The sequence below is a fragment of the Lampetra planeri genome, chromosome 19 (assembly GCF_965212315.1).
Source record: "Lampetra planeri chromosome 19, kcLamPlan1.2.h2, whole genome shotgun sequence".
NCBI lineage: Eukaryota > Metazoa > Chordata > Hyperoartia > Petromyzontiformes > Petromyzontidae > Lampetra > Lampetra planeri.
This window is the reverse complement of record NC_136125.1, coordinates 7,807,418-7,834,893: the sequence shown is the minus strand read 5'-3', so window position 1 is coordinate 7,834,893 and position 27,476 is coordinate 7,807,418. Positions and strand designations below refer to the sequence as shown.

The window sequence follows — 27,476 nt, the reverse complement described above, 5'->3', positions numbered from 1 at the left end:
CGTCAGTGTTAGACGGCTAGGGTTGTGTATAGGCTAGCAACTCACGTAGAGTTGTGTATAAGCGAGTGACAGAAGAGTGTGTACCAGCGTAGGCTGTGTGTTGTGCCCAGGGGGCTCGTTAAATAAAAGAAGTGCCTCCAACTATTAACATCTCCGAGTTAGTCACTACATAAGCACAAGGAGTTGGAATCTTTACATGCCAATTTACCATGTCTCCCTTACAATTAACATCTTCCATCATCTGTTGGGGTACACATATGCATTGTATTCTTCAAATGAACAACGAAACATTTTAGATTATTCGATTTTTTTAAAAATGACGCGGTATTTTTGCACGGAACGAGCTGTTGTTAGTGAACGTTTGTTTTCCATATTTGCCAAATCATTTTTGTTGTTGCTGCTGCTGCTGCTGAATCAAATGGCGTTCCCCCCCCCACCCCGCCCAGCATCATCCGCACGGTGGACGGGAAGGTTCTGCACCGCTACCGCCACCCGGCCGCCGTCTTCGGCTGCGACTGGAGCCAGAACAACAAGTGAGATGGAGGGAAGCCGCATCGCCAAAGGCCCCGGTGATGGGGGGAGGGCGAGGAGACGCGACGAGTGAAATGTGGAAAACATGCGACTTAAACTGTAAAATAAACTATTTTTATTTTACCAGGTAAGGCTCCCACTGAGCTACCTAGCTCTTTTTCAGAAGCGACCAGGCCACAAATGACAGCTCGGCGACGTGGCTCATCACGTGGAAATTTATAGCAGCCAAATGTTCTAAATGCATGTTCATTCTAAACGCGGAGGGAAAAACCGAAGGAGTCGGAGAAAAATCCACGCGACCACGAGGAGTACGTGAAAACTCTACATATACAGGCATGGGGGGTCGGGATCGAACCCACGACCTCCTGCATACCCGGAGAGGGAGTTAACATCTCGACACCACGGCGTGCCAACTTACAGTATGAAAACTGGAAGGGCCTCGGCCTATGCCACAGAGAGTGGGTGGTTACCGTGTTCTAGATTTGAAGCTTTCGTGACTGCAAGGATTCATACTCTTTGGTTTTTTTAGGTAAAGTTACATAGGTAAAACAATCAATAAAATAAAATAAATGAAAACAACTAAATTAAATCACGACGTTTCGGAGGCAACACACGCTTCCTTCATCAGGTGTAAAAAAGGCACAGCAAAATAACTGTAGAGAACTGTAGAGGACTCGGTTATTTTGCTGTGCCTTTTTTACACCTGATGAAGGAAGCTTGTGTTGCCTCCGAAACGTCGTGATTTAATTTAGTTGTTTTCATTTATTTTATTTTATTGATTGTTTTACCTACGTGACTTTACCCTAAAAAAAACAAAGAGTGTGGTTACCGTGTTCTCCGGATTATAAGACGCTCCGTAGAGTAAGATGGCACCCCCAAACTAGTGGCCAGCGTCGATATAGTTACACAAATGTGGTCACTCACACCCACCGATCAGATTATAAGATGATATTTGGCGTGTTGGGCAGAGTTATACAAATCTTAATCATTTGTATCTTAAAGATTTGCATAACTGAAACAGAATAATTAAAGCTTGGAATGTCTTCGGCCTGCGAGAATTAGTTGGGCCTAGGCCCACGTTCACAAGATGACATCTGTGTTGTTTTGGAGGGGGCAGCGGGAGGGGTTGTGGCTGCATATTCCCGGCAGTGGCTCTGAACGCTCGCTCGCTCGGTCGCTCCGCAGGGACATGATCGCGACGGGCTGCGAGGACCGCAGCGTGCGCGTCTACTACCTGGCCACGAGCTCCGAGCAGCCGCTCAAGGTGTTCACGGGCCACACGGCCAAGGTGTTCCACGTGCGCTGGTCGCCGCTGCGAGAGGGCATCCTGTGCAGCGGCTCCGACGACGGGTGAGTGAAGCCGTCCCCCCAATGTCCCCCAGTTTGGCCGGGACGGTTCTCATCGTGGCCTCCCGAACTCGTGTGTGTGTTGTGTGTGCGCGTGGACACGCGCGCACGCATGCACGCGCGTTAACACCCGCGAATTGCCCCGCGTGCGTGTGTGTGTGTGCAGCACGGTACGCATCTGGGACTACACGCAGGATGCGTGCATCAGCGTGCTGGCGGGGCACCAGGCGCCCGTGCGAGGCCTCATGTGGAGCCCCGAGGTGCCGTACCTGCTGGCGTCGGGCAGCTGGGACTACTCGATCCGCGTGTGGGACACGCGCGACAGCACCTGCCTCGACACCGTGGCCGACCACGGCGCCGATGTCTACGGTGAGGGGACCGGCGCTGTCATAAACCGCCGCTACCACCACTGCCGTGATCATCGCCGTCATAACACCGGTGACGATTGCCTGAATTGATGCCGGGCCTCACCAAGGTTGACTCGGCTTCAAAACGAGTACCTGGTGCGGTGTGTAAAATCATCGTCACTGGGGAGACAAAGGCGGTTGGGCGTTGTGGTGGCCAACCACCCCCTCGTGTGCCGTGCCGGCCTTTATAGGTGCTCACTAACAACGCTCGCCCCAACAAACAGCCTGTTCAAGCTATAGGGGGGATCTTTGTCTTTGTGTTTTAGCTCACACGTGTTTGTGTCCATGTGTATGCAGGCCTCACGTGCCACCCGAGCCGGCCGTTCACCATGGCCTCGTGCTCGCGCGACTCCACCGTGCGCCTCTGGTCGCTCGCACCGCTCGTGTCGCCGCTCATGATCAGCATCCTCGCCGAGAGGCCCTGGGACGAGATCATCGGCAACACCGGTGAGTGTGCCCCCCCCCCTCTAGTGATGTGTGTGTGTGTGTCAGCCCCTCTAGCCATCTATGTGTGTGTGCCACCCTCTTCACATTTCTGCCACCCCCTCTAGTCTTGTGTGTGCCTACCCCTCACGTCCGTTGTGTGTTTGTGTCTCGGCCACCATCAGACGTGTTGCTTGTCCCTGTGTTCACGTGCTGTTCCACCCCCTCTCGGCACGTGCGCCACCCTCTCTAGCTATGCATGTGCCACCGTCCCCACAAGCCACGTGTGTGATGCCGCACCCTCTAGTTATTTGCGCGCATGTGCCGCCCTTCCAGCCGCGTGCGTGCCGCCCCATTCCGACATTATAATGCTGCCCCCCTTAACTCGGCCATCCTCGCTATAAGTCAGAGGTCGCAACCGGGCACCCGATACCCGTACCCTACCCGATACCCGGCTACCCGTACCCAGCCAGGTACGGGTACGGGTACCCGTTTGCGACCCTGGTGCGGCCGGGTACGGGTAAGGAATCAAAACCCGTTTGCGACCTCTGCTATAATTGCCGCCTCCTTCAACCCCCGAGTGCCGCCACCCTCCTCCCCCCTACATGAGCGCTGCGCCCAGCTGTGCTAAGTGCTGCACGGGCAGCGCTCGTGCGCCCGCCGCTGACCGCTGCCGATGCCCCGTGCCGCATCGCCGTGCTGCTCCCCAGAGCGGGTCATGTCCCCCGGCGCCCCCCCGCTGCTGTGCGGCAAAGCCTCCAAGGACATCAGGCAGGAGGTGGAGAAGCTGGGGGGTGACGCGCACGCCAAGAAGCTGCGCTGGTTCTCCGAGTTCTTCTCCGTGAGTTGCCCCCATGGCACCGGCGTGTGTGTGTCTGTGTGTGTCCGTCCTATGGGGAGCGGTCGTGTAGTGGTTAGGACGCTCGCGCTACGAACCCGGCGACCCGAGTTTGATTCCCGCTCACGGCCAACACCGGTGATGAATATCTAAATTGGTCCTGGGCCTCCCCTAGGTCGACTCGGCCTCAAATGAGTAACTGGTGCAATGTGTATTGCCACTGGGGAGACAAAGGCGGACAGGTGTAGTTCTGGCCACCCCCACTTCCTCGTGTGCCATGCCGGCCTTCATAGGTGTTCGCTTACAGCACTTTCCCCAACAATCTATAAGGCTATACTCGGAGGATTTTTTGTCTTTGTAAATATCTGTGGGTACCCATGCATACCCACACCTGTTTGTGTGTACCTATCCACGTGTACCAGTGTGTACCTTTGCATACCTACCTATCCACGCATACCAGCTCGTACCTCCCCGTGGGCAGTAGCATGGCCCGCGCCGTCCGCTTAACAGTGGACGTTGAAAGATCCCCAGATGGAAGTTGGTGCTGTCGCGTGCCGGCGTCAGGTCCCACACAACCGCCGATCATCATCGCCCCGCAACGGGCAGACCAGCACTCGTCTGCCTCTTTTTTTCTCTCGCTATCTCTCTCTCTCTCGAGCCTGTCGTCCCGGTTCAACGAAGCGCGCCCGACACCCGGACGGGAACGTTGTTGTTGTTGTGCGCGCTGTGACGCAGCCGCCGGGCGGCAGCAGGAACCTCTGGGACCTGGTGGCCGTGCTCCGTGGCCAGGATGACGGAACGCTGCCCCCCGACTACGCCAAGGGCATCATGCACATGCGGCACCTCGTCAAGTACAAGACGGTACCCTCGTCGCCACTCCCTCCACTTCGTGTCGCTTGCCCCCCGCCCCACCCCGTCCTCCCCGCCCCCCCCGCCCCCTCCTCGTGTGACCGAACCACACCACGGCCACGTTGGGCCGGGATGGTCTCGGGAGTAAACCCACGACGTCATTTACAATTCGAGCACGCGACGTTTTCGCTGGTGATTGCAACCACCAGCTTTGTCCGGCGATTTGCCAGGATTGCGAAGAAGTGTTCACGTTTATATTTACGCGATCTAACCCAAAACACAAAAAGTTTATCACGGATAGCGTTGGTCGCGAAAGCAGACTTCGCGTTAACCTGCGCTCGCGAGTCAGCCAGGTGATTGGTTTTTTTGCGCACTGCGCAAGCCGAGACGGTGCCAACTCAGAATCAAAATCTTTACTCAGACTGGAGGAGGAATCCGATGAGCTACGAAGCTTTTTCATTTCACAGATGTGCGGGAGGGACGGATCAGAAAGTTACAACAACAAACACTACAAAAATCCCACGATAGGTGTGAAAAGTATAGGAAGGGTAAGCGTGTCACGATAAATAAATAAATGCGATATACAAGTTGCGTAAGTGCATACATTGCTGCCGAATTTGTCAACACTAAGTGCAAGCTTGAGCAAGGCAGAAAAACAAGTCCCAGATCACACCAAGACAACACGCAGTCCCTCAATAACATTGCACATTCACATTGAAGCCACGCGCAGGGAACGAGTCATAAATGCGTGTGGGTGAGGGACGGTGCCGAAGTGGTGTGTCCGCACGGTCTCACACCGGCCGACGCCAACGTGCAGAGAAAGTGTCGTCAGCTGCCGCTTGGCCCCAAGCCGGATTCAGATGTCTCCTTGCGAGGCCGGCGTGCCACGCTTTGGTTCCAGCAATTAGGCAGTGGAAAAAAACCACCCGTACCGTGAGGGTACCACGCTGGAGTGACTCAGATGTGTCACCCCCCCCCCCCCCAATCACCTAATTACACCGTCCCTCTTTCTGTGCAGACCTCTATTCCCCCCTCCTTCCTCTTCTTCGCCTACTTCCTGTGACGCCCCCGTACTATTCTTCCCCCGCTTCCTGTTTTCACACACTTCCTTAATATGCCGACCCCCTCTTTGTGCCACCCTCCTCCTGTGCTGCCCTCCCTCATGCTCACTCTTCCCGTTGTTCTTCTCCCCTTCCCTTCCGTCCCTCGCGTGCAGTCGGAGGCGCAGGAGCTGACCACGGTGAAGATGTCTAAGTTCGGCGGGGGGATCGGGGCGCCCAGCAAGGACGAGCGACTGCAGGAGGCGGCGCAGATTCACCTGCGCCTGGGCCAGATCCAGCGCTACTGCGAGCTCATGGTGGAGCTGGGAGAGGTGCGGCGCGAGGGATGTGCACTCACGCGCGCACTCTGACCCTCCTGTCAAACGGCTGGATGAAGGGTTCTATAAACTATGAAGCAACTTTTTTTATTTTATCGGATAAGGCCCCACTGAGCTATACAGCTCTGTTTTTTAAATCCTTTATATTAAGTTCACTTGCTTGCTTGCGCGCTTACGACCGTGCAAATCTTTCGGTCGTTTTTTAACCCACTTCCCGTGATCCAATCGAGCTGACATTTTCCACACAGACTCGTTGTGTGTGACAATGTATTTTCGTGAAAAACATTTTCAAAAATTTTACACTTTTTAGGAATTATTTTTTTTATTTAATTACCAATTTCTTAATGGTGGCAGGCAATCATCTGACCCATAGGTGGCAGCCATCTCAAGCCAGAGGACGAGAGGACTCTAGCCGCCACGCATATAAAGGATTTATAGTGAAAAACTTTGTTTTTACGGGTAAATTTTTTTCAGAAGCGACATGGTCACAAATGATAGCTCAACGAAGTGGCTTGTCATCGTGCGGACATTTATAGCAGCCAAACACTCTTAAACCCACGTTGATTCCAAATGTGGAGGGGAAAACCGGAGGACCTGGAGAAAAATCCATGCGGCCACGAGGAGAAAATGCAAACTCCAAACATACATGTGCCAGGGTCGGTATTGGACCCTCGACTTGTTGTATACACGGCAAAGGAGTTAACATCTCACCACCGTGGTGCCCCTTGGGTTGCCTGACCGCACGTCAACACGCTGGTCAGTGCCGGCTGGCGTAGGCGGGGAGCATGGTACAGTCCAACGATTGGCTTTCCCGCACTGAAAAGTTAAAGTGATTTCCTCCTCAATTAGCGTTGAGGCATTGGTACTTACCTCATATTTACAACCCTGAGCCAGTGGTGGGAAGTCCACATTCCATATGACGTCTACTGTTGCCTTCTCAAAAAAGTGGTACTCGTTTTATCAACCCCAGAGAGATGATGGGCTGAGTCAACTCACGACCCGGATTTTAACTCGCAACTTTCTGAGCGTGAGCCACTCACTCGACTGCTGATTCACGTGGCTGACCAGATCTCGACGAGGCCTTCATCCTGCCAGCAGTGGTTTGGTCAAGGCTGGAGATGACGACGACGACGGTGAATGTTTACGCGCTGCGTTGTTTGCGTTCCTACAGTGGGACAAGGCCCTCTCGGTGGCTCCCGGAGTCTCCATGTCGTACTGGAAGAAGCTTATGCAGAGGTGCGTGCGCAGACAGATGTCCCTGCGTGTGTGCGCGCGTCAGTGAATGCATGGGACTCCAGCGGTCCAGCCATCTCGATCAGTCAACCCGCAACACCTGAGTCTGTGTCGTGACCTCCTGTCTGCCTGCGAGTGAGCCTTCCACGCTTCACGTGACCTACAGTGCACCTAGTTTGGCACAAGCACTCCGGTGACGTCACTGCTGCTTTGTGGTGAATGGCGACTGCTGTTGCTATGGTGGATGGTGGTGATGAAGTGGTTAGTGCACTGCACGATAAATCCGGCGACCTGAGTTCGATTCCCAGCCACAGCTTTTACACGAGTAGCGAATTATGTCCGAACCAGACCTTGGGCTCCCATAGGTCGACTTGGCCTTGAATGAGTAGCTGGTGTGGTGTGTAAACATCAGCACTGTCAGTGCTTGTTTGGGTGTATGTATACATGCATGTGTATGTTATATACGAGTACGATTTAGGGTCAGTGTTGACATTTAATTATCAATTAACTAATGGTTCTCATTAGGTTTTGGGGTTCGTGACCGAGTGAAGGTTCGGGGTTAATATCAGTTTGATGGTTCGAGTCAAGGTGAACGTTTGGATGAGGGGTTAGTGTTAAAGTCAGGGTTAGCATCGGGGTTTAGGCTAGGATTCGAGGTGGGGTCAAAGTTAATATTTGGCTTACAGTCAGGCTTAGCATTAGGTATTGAGTTTTGGGTTAGGATTAGAGTCGGGTGAGGATTAGGGTAATGGTAAGAGTCAAGGTCAGGATTATTTTCGTGGTCTGAGTGAGTAAGGGTTCGGGGTTAGTGTTCCCACGAGTGTTAGAGTCAGGATTTGCCTTGAGGTTGGAGTCAGTGTTAGAGGTTCAGAATACGAACATGTATTTATACTAATGAGCTATCAAGCTCATTTTCACTGATGTCCTCCCCCCTCCCCCGGTTCCTCCTCCCCCCCACCCCCCGGTCCCTCCTCTCCCCCCCGGTCCCTCCTCTCCCCCCCGTCCCTCCTCTCCCCCCCCGTCCCTCCTCTCCCCCCCGTCCCTCCTCTCCCCCCCGTCCCTCCTCTCTCCCACCCCCCGGTCCCTCCTCTCCCCCCCGGTCCCTCCTCTCCCCTACCCCCCAGTCCCTCCTCTCCCCCCGGTCCCTCCTCTCCCCCCCCGTCCCTCCTCTCCCCCCCGTCCCTCCTCTCCCCCCCGTCCCTCCTCTCTCCCACCCCCCGGACCCTCCTCTCCCCCCCCCCGTCCCTCCTCTCCCCCACCCCCCGGTCCCTCCTCTCCCCCCCCGGTCCCTCCTCTCCCCTACCTCCCAGTCCCTCCTCTCTCCCACCCTCCGGTCCCCTCCTCTCCCCCACCCCCCAGTCCCTCCTCCCCCCCCCCGTCCCTCCTTTCCCCCCACCCCCGGTCCCTCCTCTCCCCCACCCCCCGGACCCTCCTCTCCCCTACCCCCCAGTCCCTCCTCCCCCCCCCGGTCCCTCCTCTCCCCCACCCCCCCGGTCCCTCCTCCCCCCCCCGGTCCCTCCTCTCCCCCACCCCCGGTCCCTCCTCTCCCCTACCCCCCAGTCCCTCCTCCCCCCCCCCGGTCCCTCCTCTCCCCCACCCCCCGGACCCTCCTCTCCCCTACCCCCCAGTCCCTCCTCCCCCCCCGGTCCCTCCTCTCCCCCACCCCCGGTCCCTCCTCTCCCCCACCCCCGGTCCCTCCTCTCCCCCACCCCGGTCCCTCCTCTCCCCTACCCCCCAGTCCCTCCTCCCCCCCCCGGTCCCTCCTCTCCCCCACCCCCGGTCCCTCCTTTCCCCCACCCCCCCGGTCCCTCCCCCCGCGTGTAGACGTGCTGATCAGCTGGTGGAGGAGGAGGATGACGCGGTGATCCCGTGCTGCGTGGCCACGGGCGACGTCCGCAAACTCGTGCACTTCTTCTGCTCGCGGGGCCAGCTCGCGGACGCCGTGCTCCTCGCGCAGGTGGCAGCCACGGCACAAAGACAAAGGTTCCCCTTGTAGCCCACGCAGCCAGTCGGGGCAAGTGTTGCCAGCGAGCACCTGTGGGGGCCGGCGCCGCGCACGAGGGTGCGGGGTGGCGGGCGCCACGCCCGGCCGCCTTTGTCTCCCCCGGCACTGATGTTTGCTCATCGCACCAGGTACTCATTTGGTACTGAGTTGGCCACTGCGCCACTCCTGCACATGCAGACAAAGATCCCCCGTGTAACCTTAGCAGACTGTTGAGGCAAGTGCTGTTAGCGAGCAGCTTTGAAGGCCGGCACAGCACACGAGGGGGTAGGTGTCCAGCACCACGCCCGGCCGCCTTTGTCTCCCCAGTGACGATGTTTATACACCGCACCAAGTACTCATTTGAGGCTGAGTCGACCTCGGGGAGGCCCAGGACCGTTTAAGATAATTGTCACTGGGTGTTGGCCGTGAACGGGAATCGAACCCAGGTCGCCAGGTTCGTAGGGCAGTGCGCTAATCACTACACTACCACTCCCCACATGCACACAGACACATGCACACACAAACACTGGTGGCACTGATACGACACACGTAATGCACATGACACACCACACGGTACATCGTTACCTGCCCCTCCTTCCCCACCCCCCTGCCCCCCTCCCCACCCGCCCGCCCCCCCCCTCACCTCCACCACCCCTGACCCCCCCAACCCCCTGCCCTCCGTCCCCCCACCCCAATCACCCCCCCCCCACCCTCCTGCCCCCACCTCCCACCAGGCCGCGTGTGAAGGGAACATCCTGGAGGCGGTGATCCCCAGCGAACCCCGCTCCCCCGGCGACGCAGCCCCCTCCTCAGAGAGCCACGCCGGGTGAGTGGGGGGGGGGCACTCCCCTCCCCCCGCCGTCACCCAAGCGATGTGCGAGGCACTGTGGGAAAACATCGTCGTCGCCCTTTGCACCTTCACAATCATTGCCATCGTCATATTCGCCGCTTACTTTTCACAAGGCGCCGTCTCTATATAGTGCCAGATGGTTCTGCCACAGTGGTGCAATGGGTAGCAGCGCACCGCACTAGCAATCCAGAGTGCTCCGGTTCGATTCCATCTCCCGGCGAGTTTACTAAATCCCCTCCCGCCGCCCCTGTCCACCCAGCAGTGTAGATCTGGGATTGTCGGGTAAAGTGTGGGCACTCCCACCTCTTGGCATGGAAGAGTCGGTCAAAGCGATCTTCCGGAGGAGCTGTCTGGTGTCGTAGATGCGCGCTGCGTCGCGTGTGATGCGTCGCGTGTGATGCGTCGCGTGTGATGCGTCGCGTGTGATGCGTCGCGTGTGATGCGTCGCGTGTGATGCGTCGCGTGTGATGCGTCGCGTGTGATGCGTGCCGTGCATTATCCCTGCCGTGTGCCGTGTCCATTCCCAGGCTGCTGCGCCGCGTGAGTGGGGAGCTCGCCGAATGGTATTTCCGCGACGGGCAGGCCATCATGGCTGCCTGCTGCCACCTGGCCATCGATGAGGTGGAGGTGCGTACGAGCTTGTGTGCGCGCGCGCACACGTTGCGATACGCTTTTGCTTGCGCGTGTGTGCGTGGGGAGTGGTGGCGCGGCGATTAGCGCGCTGCGTTACGAACCCGACGACCCGAGTTTGGTTTCCCATTCACTACCAATAACAGTGGCGAATATATGACCAGGTCCCGGGCCTTCCCTGGATTGACTGAGCTTTAAATGAGTAGCCAGTCCAGTAGGGAAACACCTTACCCTCTCGTGTGCCGCGCCGGCCTTAATCTGTAGCCGCTGACAGCACTTGGCCCAACAGCCTCTGTAGGCTACGCGGGTGATCTTTGCCCTTTGTGCCCGTCAGCTGGCCGTGTCCAAGCTGGTGCGGGGTAACGAGCTGGAGCTGGCGGTGACCGTCGGGGTGGTGCTGGGCGGCGCCGCCGCCCCCATCGCTCACCAAGCCGCCCAGCTGCTGGCGCGCAAGTGCCTCGCCTTCAATCGCTGGTCGGTCGCCGTCATGCGGAGGAAACGCACCCCCTGGGGGTCTCGCGGGGGCAGGGGAGGGGGGGGGGTTCATCGCGGACCATTCGCTTCCCTTCCCCGTTTTCCATGAACAATGGGAAAGCCGGGAATTCGCTGGCTCGAGGCTGAGGTCTGGCCGAGAAGCAGCACCCCCAAGGCCTAGGCCCGGTTGGGTCCCCAGGCATAGTGAGCCATGAGGCCTCGTGGGCTCGGTCACTCCCCTGTGCAAATTACTCGTTTGGGATTATACCTAGCAATCATCACCCCCCCTACCGACAGCCTAATGCCGCAGATCTCTCCTTCAAGTGAGACGCATACTGGTCTGTTGAGCTGTCACCTGGTAGAACGAAACAAACCTGAACTTAGCTCGCCACGAGGCACCGCATGTCGCACGGCCGCAGTGGAGGGCCGTGCAGGCTGGATCTGGCCCCCCACACCTCTCAGCCCAGCTGCAGTGGCGGCGCCAGCCTCTCCCCAGTGGCGGCGAGAGGCGGCGGCAACGAGTGGGCCCCCCAGTCCCAGCTCGCGAACGGCCGTCAGCGGCACTCTGTGGCTCGCCCACCCCGCCATGGTCCATAGCAGCCTCGGAAACGGACAATGGACGGCGGCACAACAACAACAGCCATGCTTTTTTTATACTTTGATCTGGCCCTAACAATGATGAGTGACTCGGCTAGGAATGTCTAATCCCCGCAGGTCAAACGCGATTCCTCTCACTAGGTATGTCCACAAATGGCTTAATAACAACGGTTGTCCCTTCCCATTGTCCATGTGTGCACGTCTGTGTATTCATTACACTGAGGGGGTGGGTGTCCTGTAATTAACTAATGTGTGCTCCGTAATTAGTGCCACAGGCGGTCACGATCCTCTTCCGCACGTCCACGTGTTCCATCACCACCCCCACCGGCTATGAAGACACGATGCCGTAATATGTGCTCTTTGTTTTGTTTCCAGCATGCCTTACACCGGAAGTAGGTATAGCCCAGATTATTTCGCCTGAATTATCGCTTCCATCTTGTTTCTCACCCTTGTTTGTTGGCACAGTCTGCCTCTCTCTCGCCACTCCACCGCGCTTTTTCATCTCTGCGAAAAGTTGCTTTGGTGTCCCGTGGTGCATGACGGAGCGTCGTGGTTCTTATTAGGTTTTCTGGTTCTTGGTGCCGCATGTTTCGTGTTCATTTTTCGACCTCGGTTTGCTTCGGTTAGATACCCTGAGCGTTCACCAGAGATGTTAAGTGTTTGTGAATATTTCCCCGAACGTGGTGGCGAACATTTAAAAATGATGCCGAGTGTTGGAGGCGGCCGGGCGGCACAGAGGTCAGAGTGTTGAGCTGGCGCTGCTGAGAGGTTGGGTTCGAATCTGAGCTTTTGGCCACCAGTGATTCAACCAGATTTTCAAGTGTAGTCTGTTTGATGGTTTTTTGTCTCTGTCACCAATAACTGCACACACACACCCATGCACACAATATTACGGTAAATGAGCCTAAATTCCAGCTTTGAGATTTAAATGTATCGATTTCACTTTCTGTAGCAGGGTGGGTGGGATATTGATGCCCCCTCGTGAGTCTAAGGGGTCACTTGCCGAGGTTCAGAAGCCAGTTTTGTAATAGCCAGTGGTTCAAAACGGATAAAAGTGTAAAAGAAGATAATAAAAACACAGATGTTGGCTTATTCGAGTGATCTGGGTATTTCTGCGCAAAGCTGGACATTTTTGCATGCTATCGATCGATTCCAAGCATTTGTCTTCGTGTGCACGTGTGTGCACGTGTGTGTGCACGTGTGCGTGCGTGTGGGACGCAGGGACCTCGCCGTGGACCTCCTCAAGATGATCCCCGACAGCGAGGAGCAGCTGGTGCAGCTTTGCGCGTTCAGCACGGGGAGCAGCACCGAACTCGACGAGCTCCACCGCAAGGTCAGAGGTTCCACGGGGGATAGGGGGGACGTCACCAAGGCTGGGGGGGGGGGGCAGCACCATGAGGAGTGGGGGTTAGCACCAAGGGGGGCCACGGGTCAGGTGGGGCACCACAGAGAGGAGGGGGTGGGCACCATGCGAGGGTTGCTCCAAGGGGGGCGGCACTATGGGGGTTGAGGGGGTAGCACAACGAGGCGGAGCTGCATCTTTACGTGTACATGCGTTGTGTGTGTGTGTATTGACGGGTGCCCGCAGTGTGAACTCCCCACGCTGGAGGAGTGTGCCGCCCTGGCCGAGTCGCACGCGGAGGCCGGGGAGGTGGAGCCCGCCGTGCGCCACGCGCTGCTCTCCCCCACGCCCGAGCGAGCGCTCGAGATCGGACTCCCCGCCGTCAAGGGTACACGCCGACACGGGGGACATGGGGGACATGGGTACCCGGGGGGAGATGCGGGCACACGTAGGGCACACCTAGAGAAACGCAGAGATACATTTTGATTTAAAGCTTTCGTGACTGCAGGGATTCATCTTCTTGGTTCTTTCGGTAAAGTCACGTAGAAGGGAAATAATAAAATAATAAAAATAAAACATAATAAAATACAATTTTCACGACGTTTCGGCCACAACGCAAGCAGCCGTCCTCAGGTGAAGAATGGCTGCTTGAAGAACAGGTCTGTCGGAAAGACAGCGTCCGAATGAACACCACCAAGCTTGGCAGCGTATATTTAAGCTGGGATATGTAGGGACACGGGGTGACCTGCAAGACAAAGATCCCCCGTATACCCTGAACAGACTGTTGGGGCAAGTGCTGTAGCACCTGTGAAGGCCGGCACAGCACACGGCGGGGTGGGTAGTCACCACCTCACTCGGCCGCCTTTGTCTCCACCGTGGTGATGTTTACACACTACACCAGGTACTCAGTCGAGGCTGAGTCGACCTAGGGTATGCCCATGACCAGTTCAGATAATTGTTACTGGTGTTAGCTGTGAGTGGGAATCGAACTCGGGTTGCCGGGTTCGTAGCGCAGCGCGCTAACCGCGACACCACCGCTCCCCACAGAGGGACACATGGGCACACGCTGGCACCTCGCGTCACTTGGAGCTGCAGGGCAAAGGGGTGGGGCTACAGGACAGGGGGTGGGGCTAGAGGACAGGGGGTGGACATACAGGACAGGGGGTGGGGCTACAGGATAGGGGGTGGAGCTACAGGACAGAGGGTGGGGCTACAGGACAGGGGGTGGAGCTACAGGACAGGGGGTGGAGCTACAGGACAGAGGGTGGGGCTACAGGACAGGGGGTGGAGCTACAGGACAGGGGGTGGAGCTACATGACAGGGGGTGGGGCTACAGGACAGGGGGATGGGGCTAGAGGACAGGGGGTGGGGCTACAGGACAGGGGGATGGGGCTACAGGACAGGGGGTGGGGCTACAGGACAGAGGGTGGGGCTACAGGACAGGGGGTGGGGCTACAGGACAGGGGGTGGGGCTAGAGGACAGGGAATGGATCTACAGGACAGGGGGTGGGGCTACAGGACAGGGGGTGGACATACAGGACAGGAGGTGGGGCTACAAATGAATTCTAACTCCGCGTGTACACTTCAGTCGGGGACGGCAATTTTCGCGCGAATACGTCCAGGTGATGCTACACACCTGTTACGCGTCTCCCGCCGCGTGCCTCTCCCTCCCGTTCCGTGGAGCAGAGCGGATGAGCCGCGAGGGCTGGACGCTCGAGGAGGTGCTGCCGCTGCTGAAGCTGCTCGGCTCCATCCAGACGGACCGCCTCATGCTGCACCGCTGCAGCGAGTGAGTCAAGTCAGGTGGTGGCCCCGACCCTGACCTCTTTGACCCCTCCTCACCTCTGTCCTCCTGCCCCCGCCGCCCCACGCCCACAGACGCTTGGGATCACCCAAGGACTTGCAGACACCCGTTGGACATTCAGGGAACACATGGGAACAAACGAGGGTGCTCAGAAAAGTGTGAAGATACAACGGAGACTTGTCGGGAGGCACCAGGAGTTGGGTGGGAAGAACTCCGTCGCTAGAACGTGCTTGAGGTTCACGGCAGAGTAGCATCCAAAGGGGAGAACCCGGCCACAGGGACATCCACCACCGAGACCGGATGGAGTGTTTCATCATCGCAGGGCCATCACTTCCCCCCCCCCCCCATACCAACCACATGCCTACCCAGATCCATGTATCCACCGACCTGGCACACTGGGTGGGCAATGGGGGATGATCACCCCAACTCCATCCCCGCCCCTCTCTCGTCCCATATTGAGGAAATTGCAATTTATTGATATCTAGCAGAGAATATACATTTTTTTTTTTTAATTAACATTGGGCCATAATTAAAAAGCTTAACATTTCATGCCCCCCCCCACCCACCGCCTCCTTGGTGAAGTGCCGAGATCCGTCTCTGCCAAGGTGAGTGGCCAACTCCCCCCGTCGCCCTCGGTAAGATGCCCGTCTCGGTGAGGGACGCTTACCGTCTCGGTGGGAATCCTGTGACACGGCAGGTCAGCTTGTCACTGCGCAGGTCTTCCCTGCCATGATCCAGAAGGCAGAGAATTGGCATTGAATGAAAGCTCCGATGCTGGACAAAGGGAAGGAACCATGGTGGAGGTTTGTGTGGCCAACTCCATTAACGAGCGTTTATACACGTGTAGAAGCAAACCAGAATACGGGGAGGAACCCCACATTTGTGAGGGGGATAACACTCAATCCCGACAGAGATGTAAATTAAACCCACTTGCAATACTGCCATACCTTGGCAAGCCAGGAGACGGCGACCTTGGGTTGGGAGGGAGTTTCACGAACGTGTCTGCCAAGCCTTTCCTCCACAGTGCGAAGTTTGAGGCGTCAGCACGACCAACGCCTGGATCACCCTGTAATTCTATTACTTCCGATTCACCAAAATTCTCTTCGCACAAAAATTACACACGGTGTTCAAAAAGACTTCCGATCTCCAACCCCCATCACTCGCTAACCTTTTGACCTCTCTCTTTCTCCCTCCGTACCTCCGCCGACATCTTCCCAACCCGTGCCACCGTGGTGACCTGCGACCCTTCTTCTCGGCCTAGCATGCGTAACGAGCTGCTGATCCTGTGCGGCTACGCGGGAGCGCTCTGGGCGATGCGCCGCGGCTACTGGCCCGTCGTGCCGGCGCTCTACGAGTACACGAGCCAGCTGCTGCGGCGCCGCGACGTCTCCGTGCCCCTCCACGTGGACGAGCTGGCGCGCGAGCTCGACGCGTGGCGCCATGCCGGCTCTCCCGGCACCACCTCGGCCGCAGCCACCCCAGCTGCTGCCGCCGCCGCCACACACGACTCGGCTAGGTATCAATAGTCTTAGGTTTTTTCGGTAAAGTCACGTAGGTAAAAAATTAAAATTAATAAAAGTAAAATAAAATAAAAATCACGACGTTTCGGAGGCAACACAAGCTTCCCGTCTTCAGGTGGAACCGTCACAGCCACGACAGCTGTGTCAAGTTACTTGATGTGACGGTTCCACCTGAAGACGGAAGCTTGTGTTGCCTCCGAAACGTCGTGATTTTTATTTTATTTTACTTTTATTAATTTTAATGTTTTACCTACGTGACTTTACCGAAAAAACCTAAGAATATGAATCCTTGCAGTCACGAAAGCTTCAAATCTAGGATCAATAGTCCAGCGGTTAGAGACGGTCAATTTACTGTGGGCCCTGCAGCAGGTTCGGGAACAACACACCTAGGCCTAAGCATTACCTTACGAGGTGTTTTTGTTCCCGAGATTGTTGCAGAGGTGGTTCTAGAAACTTCCCCGTGGGAGGTGGACCCTCCCGACATGTCTTCCCTCTTTAAATGTGGACCTACTGTAATAATTATACTAAATAAAAAATATGATGTGCGTTTTATCATGAAAATAAAAATGTTTATGTTTTCAAAGGAAATGTTGGGGGGGGTGGGGGTGGGGGGTGATTGCTCTTATGGCCCCACCCAACCTTGGATCCCCCACTGTCACCTGCCACATCTCCGTACAGCAGGGGTCTTCTCGCCGAATTATTCTTGACTCAGTTTCAAGCGAAATATCCCATGAAGTCGCTAATTTTGGATGTGGAAATTGCTCCATAAACGCTTTTGTTTGGCTATATCGAGACGTGGAGGGCCTTTGCGACAGAAATTTGGCCAGATAATTTACGTGACCTAACTAAAAAAAATCAATTATGGAAAGTGAGTGCCATTGTTTCTGGGTGCCCTACAGAAATGCGCACTTGTTGTAGGCTGTGTTTGGGTGCACGATGTCAAGGCGTCGTGTCTCGCCGTGCGCAGCCCGGAGCAGCTGGCGCTGTTCGCGGAGCTGGAGCGGCGCGTCGGCTCGGAGGAGCTGGCGGCTCTGGTTGGGTATGATCACGTGACCGGCTCCAGCCTGCCCAGCCACGCCGACCTGCAGCTCAGCTGCCTCACGGGCGCCGGCATCCAGGTGCGGGACACCTGGGCAGTTGACCTGGAAAATATCTGGGCAGTAGACCTGGGCAATGCCTCAGCAATACACCTTGGCACAGACACAATAGGCATCTGTAGAATGCAAGTGGGATTTTTTACAATACACCTGGGCACCAGTATGATTATGGTAATGATGATACTGCTGCTGTATATTATGGCGGTGGTAATAATGATGATACTATTGCTGCGGATAATTGAGAATAATCAATTTGCTGCTGCTGCTATTGTTGCCTATGGTGATGGCAATGATGCCGCTGTTGCTGACGATGATGATGGTCTTGACGATGGTGTGTACTCACAGGGCCCGGTGTTTTTTCTCGAGGACGGGAAGTCGGCCATCTCCCTCAACGATGCCCTCATGTGGGCCAAAGTGAACCCCTTCTCTCCCCTGGGCACGGGGCTACCAATCATCCCCTTCTGATCCCTCACCTCCAACTCCCTTATGTAATTACATGTATGTATGTTGAACCGTACGCAGCCAACTGCGCGAATCTGAGGTGCGGGAGAAGGATACCAAACTAAACACAAAAAGCAGTTCTAAGCAAATTAGTTTTCAATCTAGATTTAAAAGTACATAGCTCCAGTGGCGTCTTAATATCGGAAGGAAGAGTTTTCCAGACGCCCTCCGAAGCGCACCCGAAAGCGAGCGATGCAGTGACCGTCCTTGTTCGATGGCCAGCCAAAAGCCGCTGCAAGGATGACCAGAGTTCATGCGATGGTTCATGCTTCTTGACGAGGTCAGCAGGGAGCTGACCAACAGGGCCGTGGCGAGGCCCGGGGATTTGAATATAGTCAGGGGAATGGTGGAGCAACTATCAAAAAATACCCTGAAAAATGTCTTAGCTGTTTCCTGCACTCAGCCAAGGCTGCCCCGCACCACCTTCCTACACCGGGAGGTTGTAGACGTCACATGTAGATACTCTGTAGATGCCGTGTGCTGTGAAGTGTAGGTCAGTCGCCCACTGTTGAGTAGGGTTGCCACCACTCAGGCACAAAAGCCCAGGACATATTCTTCGTAGAGAGAAGAATATCTGACAACGCCGAAAGTGGGTGAGATCTACATGTAATTTCATCGTTTTGAGCGGTGTGTATTATTACGCAACTGACAAAGACCGGCACTTGTAATCATTCAGAATGGCTTACAGATAACCCAGGATGGCCATTACAACAAGAGGACAATCCTCAAAAAACCAGGATGGGTGGCGACCCTTCTATCATGGCCAACCCATCAAAGTGCGGAGCTGCCACTTCTGTCCCATCTCGTCTACAATAAAAGTTTTATTTTTTAATTTGTCATTAATATACAGAATCTTTTTTTGTGTTTTTCAGGAAAAGCTGTGATGGCTATCAAGGGAGACCTGAGCAGCAGGTCTTGGTTAAGGGTACGGTTCCCGAGCCTGTTGCAAGGCTCACAGTGAAATGACCATCTCTACCCGCTGGACAATTGATACAGAGCTCTCGAAGGCCTGGTCCCAGCCTTGGGTGGTTCATAATGGCTTATGGTAGGGGAGGGACTTCTGGCTAGAGAGGATGTGTAACTTGATTAGGTGGTGTGGCACCTTCACTGTGGCCTTATCGGTTTTAGGGTGATTCAACTTACACAAGAAAAATAGTCCATCTGATTTGCCCAGTATTTGCTGATGCGCTGGTGGGGTTGATGGTGGCACTATGCTAAAGAGCAGCTTTGATAGACGTCTACGTGTAAAATTCTCGATATAATACAGCCTTCTTGCCCTCATGGATTTGTCTTAATCGCTCCAACTTTAATGGCAGTTCACGATGAGTTGAGAAACTTTTATTGTAACTACGAAGAGGCTAAAATACAAGCGTTCCCACTGGATAAATAATCAACCGGACTATTGTAAAAATGTGCCAGCTTGTGCGAGCAGAGTACCAATTTGAGTGCTTGCGAGGGAAAACATGGCAATGACTAAAACTGTTTTAATTGAAGAAATGTTCTGACTGAAGACACTGCTTTTGTGGAAGACGTCAGGACTTTTGGCAGGGGGTTTGAGCCCCACTCTGCCAGAGGTCTACGTAATCAAGAATACATTTTCTGTCGGACGGAGCAAAGCATGTAAAAATGTGTAGTGGGGAGTTCGTTGACGGAGGGAGTCTTTGTAGTTCATGTTTTTGATGTCGGCACTTGTGTGTGATTACTTCTACTAAATGTTAATGGTCACGTCATCCCATGAAGGGATAGTTTTTTTTCCTTTCTTATCTTCAGTCCGTGTCATAAGCGTGTTTTTAATCATTGTACATGGCAGTTCGCGACTCCGGGGAGGATTTAAATTCTTTACCGGCGATGTTGGCTTTTAGTTGCGTTTTTCTGGAATGGCTGTGTTGTGTGTGCAATTGTTTACGTATGCATGTTGAACTTCTTTCGCACCGTGCGTAGCCAACCGTGCTAATGTTTGTAAAGATAAATAATTGAAGTGGGATTTATAGTTTGTGTAAACCCCACAAAACAAGGCAAACTGTATGTGGGTGGCATCACCGCTTTGTGCTGCGCAAAGCACACACGAGCATAAGAATTTGCATTCATACAGCACTTAAATGCCCCAGTAAATCAAAGCACCTTGCATCACATCTCATCTCAACCATTGCATTGCCTAGCTGCAGCATAGCCAGGGGGCACCTCCAGTGGCAGCTGTCCCTGTGCAGCACAATGTGGACGCAGCAGCGGGCTGAGACTGGACATGTCTGCCAGTAAGGGGCCGATCTGACAAGTCGGGGGGCGATGTTAAATGAGCACCATTGAAATACTGTATTATATGTGCATCGTCCACTGTAATATGATTCCAACAGTTGATGTCATGTATCTCTTTATCTCGCAGCCCGCTGATATTTACCACGTACAGTAATGTTAATGGGATTCGCTTTTTAGTTATTTCGGTAAAGTCACATAGAAAGAAAAGAAATAATTAAACAGTTGTTTTCTTTCTACGTGACTTTACCGAAAGAACCAAATAGTAATTCCTGCAGTCACGAAAGCTCCAAATCAAGTTCAATGGGATTCGGTTTGTACATCACAAAAGTGAATACCAGTCTGAGTAAATATTATTCAGGATTTCTTCCTACTGCTGCTGCTGCTGAGCAAGAATTCTCGGTCAATATACAAATTAAGACGGAACTCTATTAAAAAAACTGTTGAAGGCCAGTGGCGAAATATAGAAAAGTTTTGGGTTTATTATGTTGGAACAGAAAATGCATCCTGCGTTTGTTTATATATTAACCCATTAGTTATCGCTCTGGTGGGAACAATCCAATGACATATTTGTATTATTAAATTTGCATAGCATGTAGTGTATACATACATTCATACACACACATATGCCATGTGTGTGAAAATATATTTTTTCATAATCTTAGGTAAGTTGCTCGTACTGTTATTAGAATTATATTTTTAATATAGTAATGATAATAGCCTTTATCAAGAGAAGCCTCACTCAGTTTTAAGATATATTTTTTTCAGGATGGACCTGCAGGGGCATGTGTGGCCAATTCTGTCGATTTGGAACGTGGAAGCTGAAGGACCCAGGGAACACCCATGCATATGATGGGATATCACTCGTAACCCCACACTCATATATTCCTTTCATTCTACACTACTGCCATCTCATTACCACCTCAGAGCCCAAGCCATCAACAGCTGGTTATTCCCTGCAGTCTCGAGTACTAACCAAGCATAGCTTCTCAGATCTAACCAGATATGGCGCATTGAGGGTGATTCCTAGGCTAATTGAAGTCATACTTACGTAAGTTGGTATGAAGAGAGAAAGAGTGGATATTGACTTGGTTATGGATGGCTTGAATGTATAAGTGTTAGTGTGGCTGTAACACATGAACCACAATGGATTAGCATCACAACACAAAAAAGCTAAAGATTGACGGAGATGATGCATACAATTTACGTCTTTATTACAATTAGGAATATCATTGCATTGCTTAATTCCTCTACCCAGCAGCTGTTGAGATTCATTACGGAAAAGCTGTTTAAGGAATGTGTGCTTTGATTTAATAAAACTGCCCTCGATTTTGATCCGAACTGGAATGTCCCATTTACATCGGCTCTCATTTGCATACACCGAGCTGTGAGTAACTGCACAGCAGAGAACATTATACGGGCTGCTTCAAAAATGTTTTGACACTTATATGGGACTATCGTTTTTAATGGAAAAAGAACGGATAATACACTTTAACATGATAACAAATGTATGCTAATAGCTTTAAAAAGTCAAGAGTCTCCATTTGTTCGCCATCATTGTCAACACATGCCTGGAATCTTGTCCAGGTGGTCTCTAGAGCCCGAAAGCACATTTCGTGTGGTATTGTTGCAAATTCTCTGAAGTATTAACGTTTTTTTGAAGCAACCTGTATTAGCACCCGAATATTGCTTCAGGGCTGACTTAGGCCTGCATGATCATCATAATCAACCCCATCATACCTCTGGGGTCAGTAAAATGAGCATCACCCGGTGAGGCTGTGCCACTTAGAAACCAACGGTGGTTTTTTTTTCTTCCCGTGGACAGAACGGATATCCGTGAGAGCAATGTGGAGTTGTCATCACTGATTAAGACCCCAATGGAGATGAGTACTGCCCAACGCTAATGAAATAAAGGGTACGCTTTTCATTTCAATGATCGCCCGTTTGCATCAGAGGAGCTTAAATTGATGGTGGGCTGTCTGTCAACCCCCCCATACATGTTATTCAAATGTCACACCCTAAGGGTTTCGGCCGAACGTTGAATTTACAATGCTCGTGCCTTCACATGATATTGGTGCCAGACACAGCTCTCTCTTTAAACAACTGCCATGCCTGCGTGCGTGTGAAATGTTAAAATACAGCCCCAAGGTGGATGGAGTCATTTCCATACCCAGCACATCCTTGCCAACCCTGATTTTCAAAGAAATAAATGACATATAAAATGTTGTCCCCACAAATAAGATCAAGTGGTATATTTTTTTGTTGTTAAATCGATATGCAAGAAATGGTCTAAATATCAGCAACCTATCGCTTAAATCGGTAGAGTTAGCAAGCTTAAGGCTACCTTCACCACACGCATATTTTTAGGATGTCACTCTAAAGGCATGAGCAGAATAAGGTTTAATTTATAGCACGCGTGTCCCACATGATACCGGCACTATGTGCAGCGCTGTATTTAATGAGCCACCAGCGATGCAAAACCATCAACGATCAGGAACCTCAAAAGCAACTCTCTCCCCCAAAACTCCTTTGCGTGCGAGGGAGAGTGCTGGCGCTGGGCTCAGTGGCTGGAGACGACGCTGGCGGTGGTGGAGTGGAGAGCGGCGCTGAAGCCTGAAGATTGGCGCACGTGGATTTCCCGGGGGGACCCGCCACTCCCCACCGCTCCGCGCAGCTGAACAGCCGCCCGCGACCCTGCGGGAAAACAAATCAAAATCAGAATCTTGACAGGAGAAACCCGATGAGCTAAGAAGCTCTTTTTCAAGATATGTCCAGCAGGGAGGGATTGGGGACTCACTCTGGTGGTTCCCGGTGTCACGACGAGAGTCGTTGACGCTCGACGTGAGACTCACGCCACTTCCTGTGTCGCGAGGCCGCTCCACCGACAGAGGAGGCAGCCGCACAGCCAACTCCCCCAGTGTGGGGCGCACGTCGAAGCGGCCTGGAGAGAACGACACACTAGCGGTGGTAAGCAGGGCTTCATTTCTCACCAAATACTCTCCTGTTCGCTTATAGACTGGAGTAGTATTGCTTTAACTAGTAGTGGCTCGGCACAGCCTTGGCACGGCTCGGATTCGCCAGTGGAAAAGAGGTATCGGTTTACCACCGCAGCAGTTTTTAACCGTCGCCGGGGTAACACTCACAGGGGTCCTGTTCCCTCTCCCGCCGCCTCTGGGCAAGATGCTCGCGCAGCACGACCTCCGCTCGCTGCCTGGTAGCCGCCTCGCTGGGTTCGGCCAACAGCTGCGTGAGCCGTACGTTGCTCTTTAGCGCCTGCGACGCCGTGGAACGGGCATGCATGGGGAGCGCCCGCTGGTAGCGGGCGTCGGTGAAACGTGGTGCCTCGGAGTTGGGTTCTTGCGCCGTGCCCGTTGATCCAACCGCGCCCTCCTCGCTCACGCCACCCTCCCCACCGGTAATACTCTTCACCCTGTCGCGACGGGCAGGACCGGAGAGAGAGAGACTGCCTTGGAGAGATCACAATATTGGGAGACTTGCTGGCAGTTCATCTCATCCCGCACCCGAATAGCACGGTTGGCTTTGTATGGTGCAAAATACATTCAACATACATAGTGATAGTGCCAGCCTACTGGGAGCCTTAAACATAAATTATTTTGTGGTGCATCATGGGATGACAAACATTATTTCCAAATTTCTGCAGCATAGAAATTAGAAATAATGGAACTTCCACCACTGGCCCCGGCTAACTTACATAGATGAGCTTTGCCCTTTAAAAAAAAGCAATGAGAGACATTCACGTTGGCTTGTTAAGTCGTGGCGCTGGTTCAGCCCTGTCAGTATCCGCACCGTCTGTTAGTGAGCGTGCTGTAAACTCGCTGCAGGAGTTGCTCTGCTGCGCCTGGTTTGCGGTGCAAGGTCCCGTCCGTCAGCTCCTTGGAGAAAGCCAGGCCGCGTTTGGCGAAGAACTGCCGGTCGGATTACAAAAAACGCAGAAAGCACTCTTAACGAGTCTTAAATGAAGGAAAAAAAATCAATTAAATAGCTGTTGCATTGCACACACCACCCAATGTGTGCGTTCTCAGAGAAAAATGCTCAGACGTTGGACGCATTCTCCCACTGCAGTCCATGGGTCAGATAATAAATTGCTACCACCTAAGGTAGAAAAACCTTTGTAGTACATATGTATCTTTATTGCGAACAAGAGTTTATTATTTGACAGCCCACTCATTTCAAATCGCATAATTCACTGTTATTGGCCGCATAATAAATATGAAACCACCAAAGTTATACTACCTCAGGAGGTACCGACAAGTGAAATGTCTGGTCTGGGCCCATAGACTGCTGGGAGGAGGCCTTGGAAGTGCTTTTCTCGCCCCCCACCCCCTGTAACCCCCTCCCCCCACCGCCTGTAACCCCCCAACCCCGCCAGCGCATACCCGATGCAGGAGGCTCCAGTTGGCCAGCTTAGAGGCGAGGGATTCCCCGGGCTGGAAACTGTGCATGAGCAGATCCCCTGGGTAGTACCACGAGAAGATCTCAGCCAGAACAAGGCCATTGGACAAGTCTCTGCAATGCACGGAGCAAACACGGGTTTGTACAGGACAAATATAATTACAATATATAATTAAAATCTGTATATTATGCTTCTTTTTGATTTACACCAGAGTTTTCGAATGAAAGTCAGCTGAAAATATTATTAAATATGGTGCTTTATTTTTGACCCCAAAACCAATTGATTTGTTGTATATTTAACCAGATGAGAGCCCTTGGAGAGACATCATCTGCGCATACTCTTAGGTCCGGTAATTGATGGCAAGCTCTTCAGGTGCCTCAAGCCAACACCAGAACAGTGGAGCGCACTGTCTTTGCTTTGGTGGTTCCAACGTTATGGGAAGGTCTGCCTTTACCGTATTACTGCATCGAACGAGGTCAGATCAATCGAAGAACAGACTTAAGACTTACTTTTTTTTAAATTGGCTGTGAACAATGAATAATTAGCTGAAACATCTTACTACATAGAGGACCGCAGAGTTTGGGCAATTGTTGATAGCGCCTACTCACCGCTTGTCTGTGGTTCCTCCCCAAGCCTCAGAGTCATTGTCTCTTCGAGAATAAGCAAATGCGGTGGAGCTCATCAAAAGTTTAAATTATTATTAACTCGTATGCATTGTTAGGAAAGATACATTGAACGTTTATATTGGCATACACCATTTCGTTGTACGTTTTTTAGTAAGTGATTGGTTGTTGCTGTTGTCTTTATAGATTTGTGGGAATTTGGTTCAAATGTTAAACCAATAGGCATGTGCTTCAAGATGTAAAGACATGAGAAGGGTGTCAACAAATATCAAATGGTAATGATGGATCATCTCCATCCAAAGGCAGACCTCCCCATCAATCAAAAACATTATTTACCAAGCTAAGGGACCCTGGATAAAAAAAATATTTTTCAATATAATATATAGCTTTTCAGAAATTACATATTTTAATAATTATGGGGTTGTACAGTAAGATGAATGATAATACATGTTCTGTAATTTTAATATGGGAGAGTTGTTAACATTGTTTTTTTGTATCACCGGCAAAACCCTTTGTAAAACAATGAATTCCATGTCACTAACATGGTTAAGTAAAAGTCATGAAAATAAATGTATTGAAATCATTGTTTTAAATTCATTCCCACTAAGCCAATAATTTAGTTGAATAAAATAAATAAATATTCAAACCTCTGAAGTTATGAACAAAATAAATCAAGAAATGCAGCAATAAAATAAATCATCAAATAAATAAAATCAAGACATCCGTCGCCAATAAATAAATACTATCCTGCAAAATAAAAAAAGTATAATTTAATCAAGAAATAAAATACGTCAACACAAATATTAAGTCACCAACTTACATAAATAAACAAAGAACCCCAAAACAATCAAATGAATAGCTCATTCGATAACCATATCACGTAATAAAACTAAATACACCATCACAATTCACAGCATGATATACAATAATAATGGCACGAGAGTTTTCTCCAGGTATCCCAATATCTTCCCGCGCGCAGAAAAACTCTCGTTCATGAAACTGGCCAAAACATCCCAACCCTCCTAATAAAAGTGAGGCTTTCAAAAAAACACAAAAAACGTATCAACAATTATATTGTCGTATCTTCTTGGTGCTTTCGGTAAAGTCACGTAGAAGGGAAATAATAAAATAATAAAAATAATAAAATAAAATTCTCACGACTTTTTATTTTATTATTTCCCTTCTACGTGACTTTACCGAAAGAACCAAGAAGATGAATCCCTGCAGTCACGAAAGCTTTAAATCGAAATGTATATTGTCGTAGTTATTTTGGGATGGAGCGGTGGCGCAGTAGTTAGCGCACTGCGCTATGAACCCAGCGGACCCTGGGTTCGCTAACATCGGTGGCTTGTCCTGGGCCACCCCACACGCAGTGGCGACCAGCGTGGTGAAGTATGGTCAAACTGTCCCGATGGCCCACGTAGCAATGGATATACAGAGGCAGTACAATTACACTGTACTGTATTTATATTCTTTCTTAATTGGTTATAACTTATTATACAGTGTTCTATATTATATCATTAATGTTGTGAATTGAGGAATGCGATTATTAATATCGATATTTTGCAACGAATCCGTCCAATCAGAAAATTATATATTTCTGAATTAAAATTAATTATATTCTTGGTTCTTTCGGTAAAGTCACGTAGAAGGGAAATAATAAAATAATACAAATATAAAACAATATGAATCCCTGCAGTCACAAAAGCTTTAAATCAAAATTAAAAATTAATTAATGGACCTTTACAAGCCCTCGTTGACCAGCGTGGTGAAGTATGGTCAAACAACCCTCACGCGACCCGAGCCGTTCCAGCAGTTCGGCACAATAACCAAACACCGATGAATCGCGATCTTAAATCCAATATACGCGGCGCCGCAGATAAATAACCCCGCGGTGACAACGCTCACAGCCCTTGAACCAGGCTAGGTTCACCTGCGGGCGTTCCTGAACTGCACGGACAGGTCCAGGCTCTGCAGCCAGCGAAACACCTCCCTGGGCAGCCCCGTCCTCCTCGGCAGGGACTCCACCAGAGACATTTTAAACTATCGGAGTCCACCCCCCACCTCGCTTCGTTCGCTCCATTTGAATGAGAATATCAGCCGCGTTAAACAAAACTTATAACGTGGGGAGGTGGGGGGTCCGCTGTTGCCACGGCAACCCCGAGTTTGTTTACCCGTTAACATGGCAACGCCTGTGCCGCGCGCTGATTGGTCGCTCGCGACAACCTCCCCCGACCCCCCCCGGGGCGAGTGACGTCACCAACGGTCGTCGTGGCGACGGCCATCTTGCTATGGGAGCTTTCAAAAAAACATTTCAATTAATGAAATTTCAAGAATTGTTGATATATATACACGCAGTGTATTCTAGTTTATTCGCAGACGCA

General features: G+C 52.1%; 2 protein-coding genes across 3 annotated transcripts in view; one reads left to right on the top strand and one right to left on the bottom strand.

Moving 5' to 3' along the window:
* WDR17 (WD repeat domain 17) overlaps positions 1-21,390 on the top strand; it is a 32,048-nt gene extending 10,658 nt beyond the window's left edge. The window contains exons 10-28 of one of the 2 annotated variants that reach the window (XM_078602864.1): positions 447-533; positions 1,717-1,881; positions 2,045-2,247; positions 2,583-2,732; positions 3,419-3,549; positions 4,282-4,407; positions 5,612-5,767; positions 6,945-7,009; positions 8,831-8,963; positions 9,725-9,816; positions 10,368-10,467; positions 10,805-10,944; positions 12,763-12,874; positions 13,130-13,271; positions 14,570-14,672; positions 15,949-16,203; positions 17,175-17,325; positions 17,650-17,792; positions 18,678-21,390. In XM_078602864.1, the coding sequence (XP_078458990.1) occupies positions 447-533; positions 1,717-1,881; positions 2,045-2,247; positions 2,583-2,732; positions 3,419-3,549; positions 4,282-4,407; positions 5,612-5,767; positions 6,945-7,009; positions 8,831-8,963; positions 9,725-9,816; positions 10,368-10,467; positions 10,805-10,944; positions 12,763-12,874; positions 13,130-13,271; positions 14,570-14,672; positions 15,949-16,203; positions 17,175-17,325; positions 17,650-17,769 (2,431 nt within the window). In that variant the 3' untranslated portion in view covers positions 17,770-17,792; positions 18,678-21,390. Of the gene's footprint in view, positions 1-446; positions 534-1,716; positions 1,882-2,044; positions 2,248-2,582; positions 2,733-3,418; positions 3,550-4,281; positions 4,408-5,611; positions 5,768-6,944; positions 7,010-8,830; positions 8,964-9,724; positions 9,817-10,367; positions 10,468-10,804; positions 10,945-12,762; positions 12,875-13,129; positions 13,272-14,569; positions 14,673-15,948; positions 16,204-17,174; positions 17,326-17,649 lie in introns of both variants that reach the window. The other variant, XM_078602863.1, reaches the window with a different exon arrangement.
* On the bottom strand, positions 21,246-27,229 carry SPATA4 (spermatogenesis associated 4). Its single transcript, XM_078602865.1, has 6 exons — positions 27,026-27,229; positions 24,453-24,582; positions 23,863-23,981; positions 23,199-23,485; positions 22,853-22,996; positions 21,246-22,749 (listed from the first exon to the last, which is right to left on the bottom strand). Exons 1-6 carry the CDS (start codon positions 27,127-27,129, stop codon positions 22,616-22,618), a joined length of 918 nt encoding a protein of 305 aa, XP_078458991.1. The 5' UTR covers positions 27,130-27,229; the 3' UTR covers positions 21,246-22,615.
* Positions 27,230-27,476: the final 247 nt, after the last annotated feature.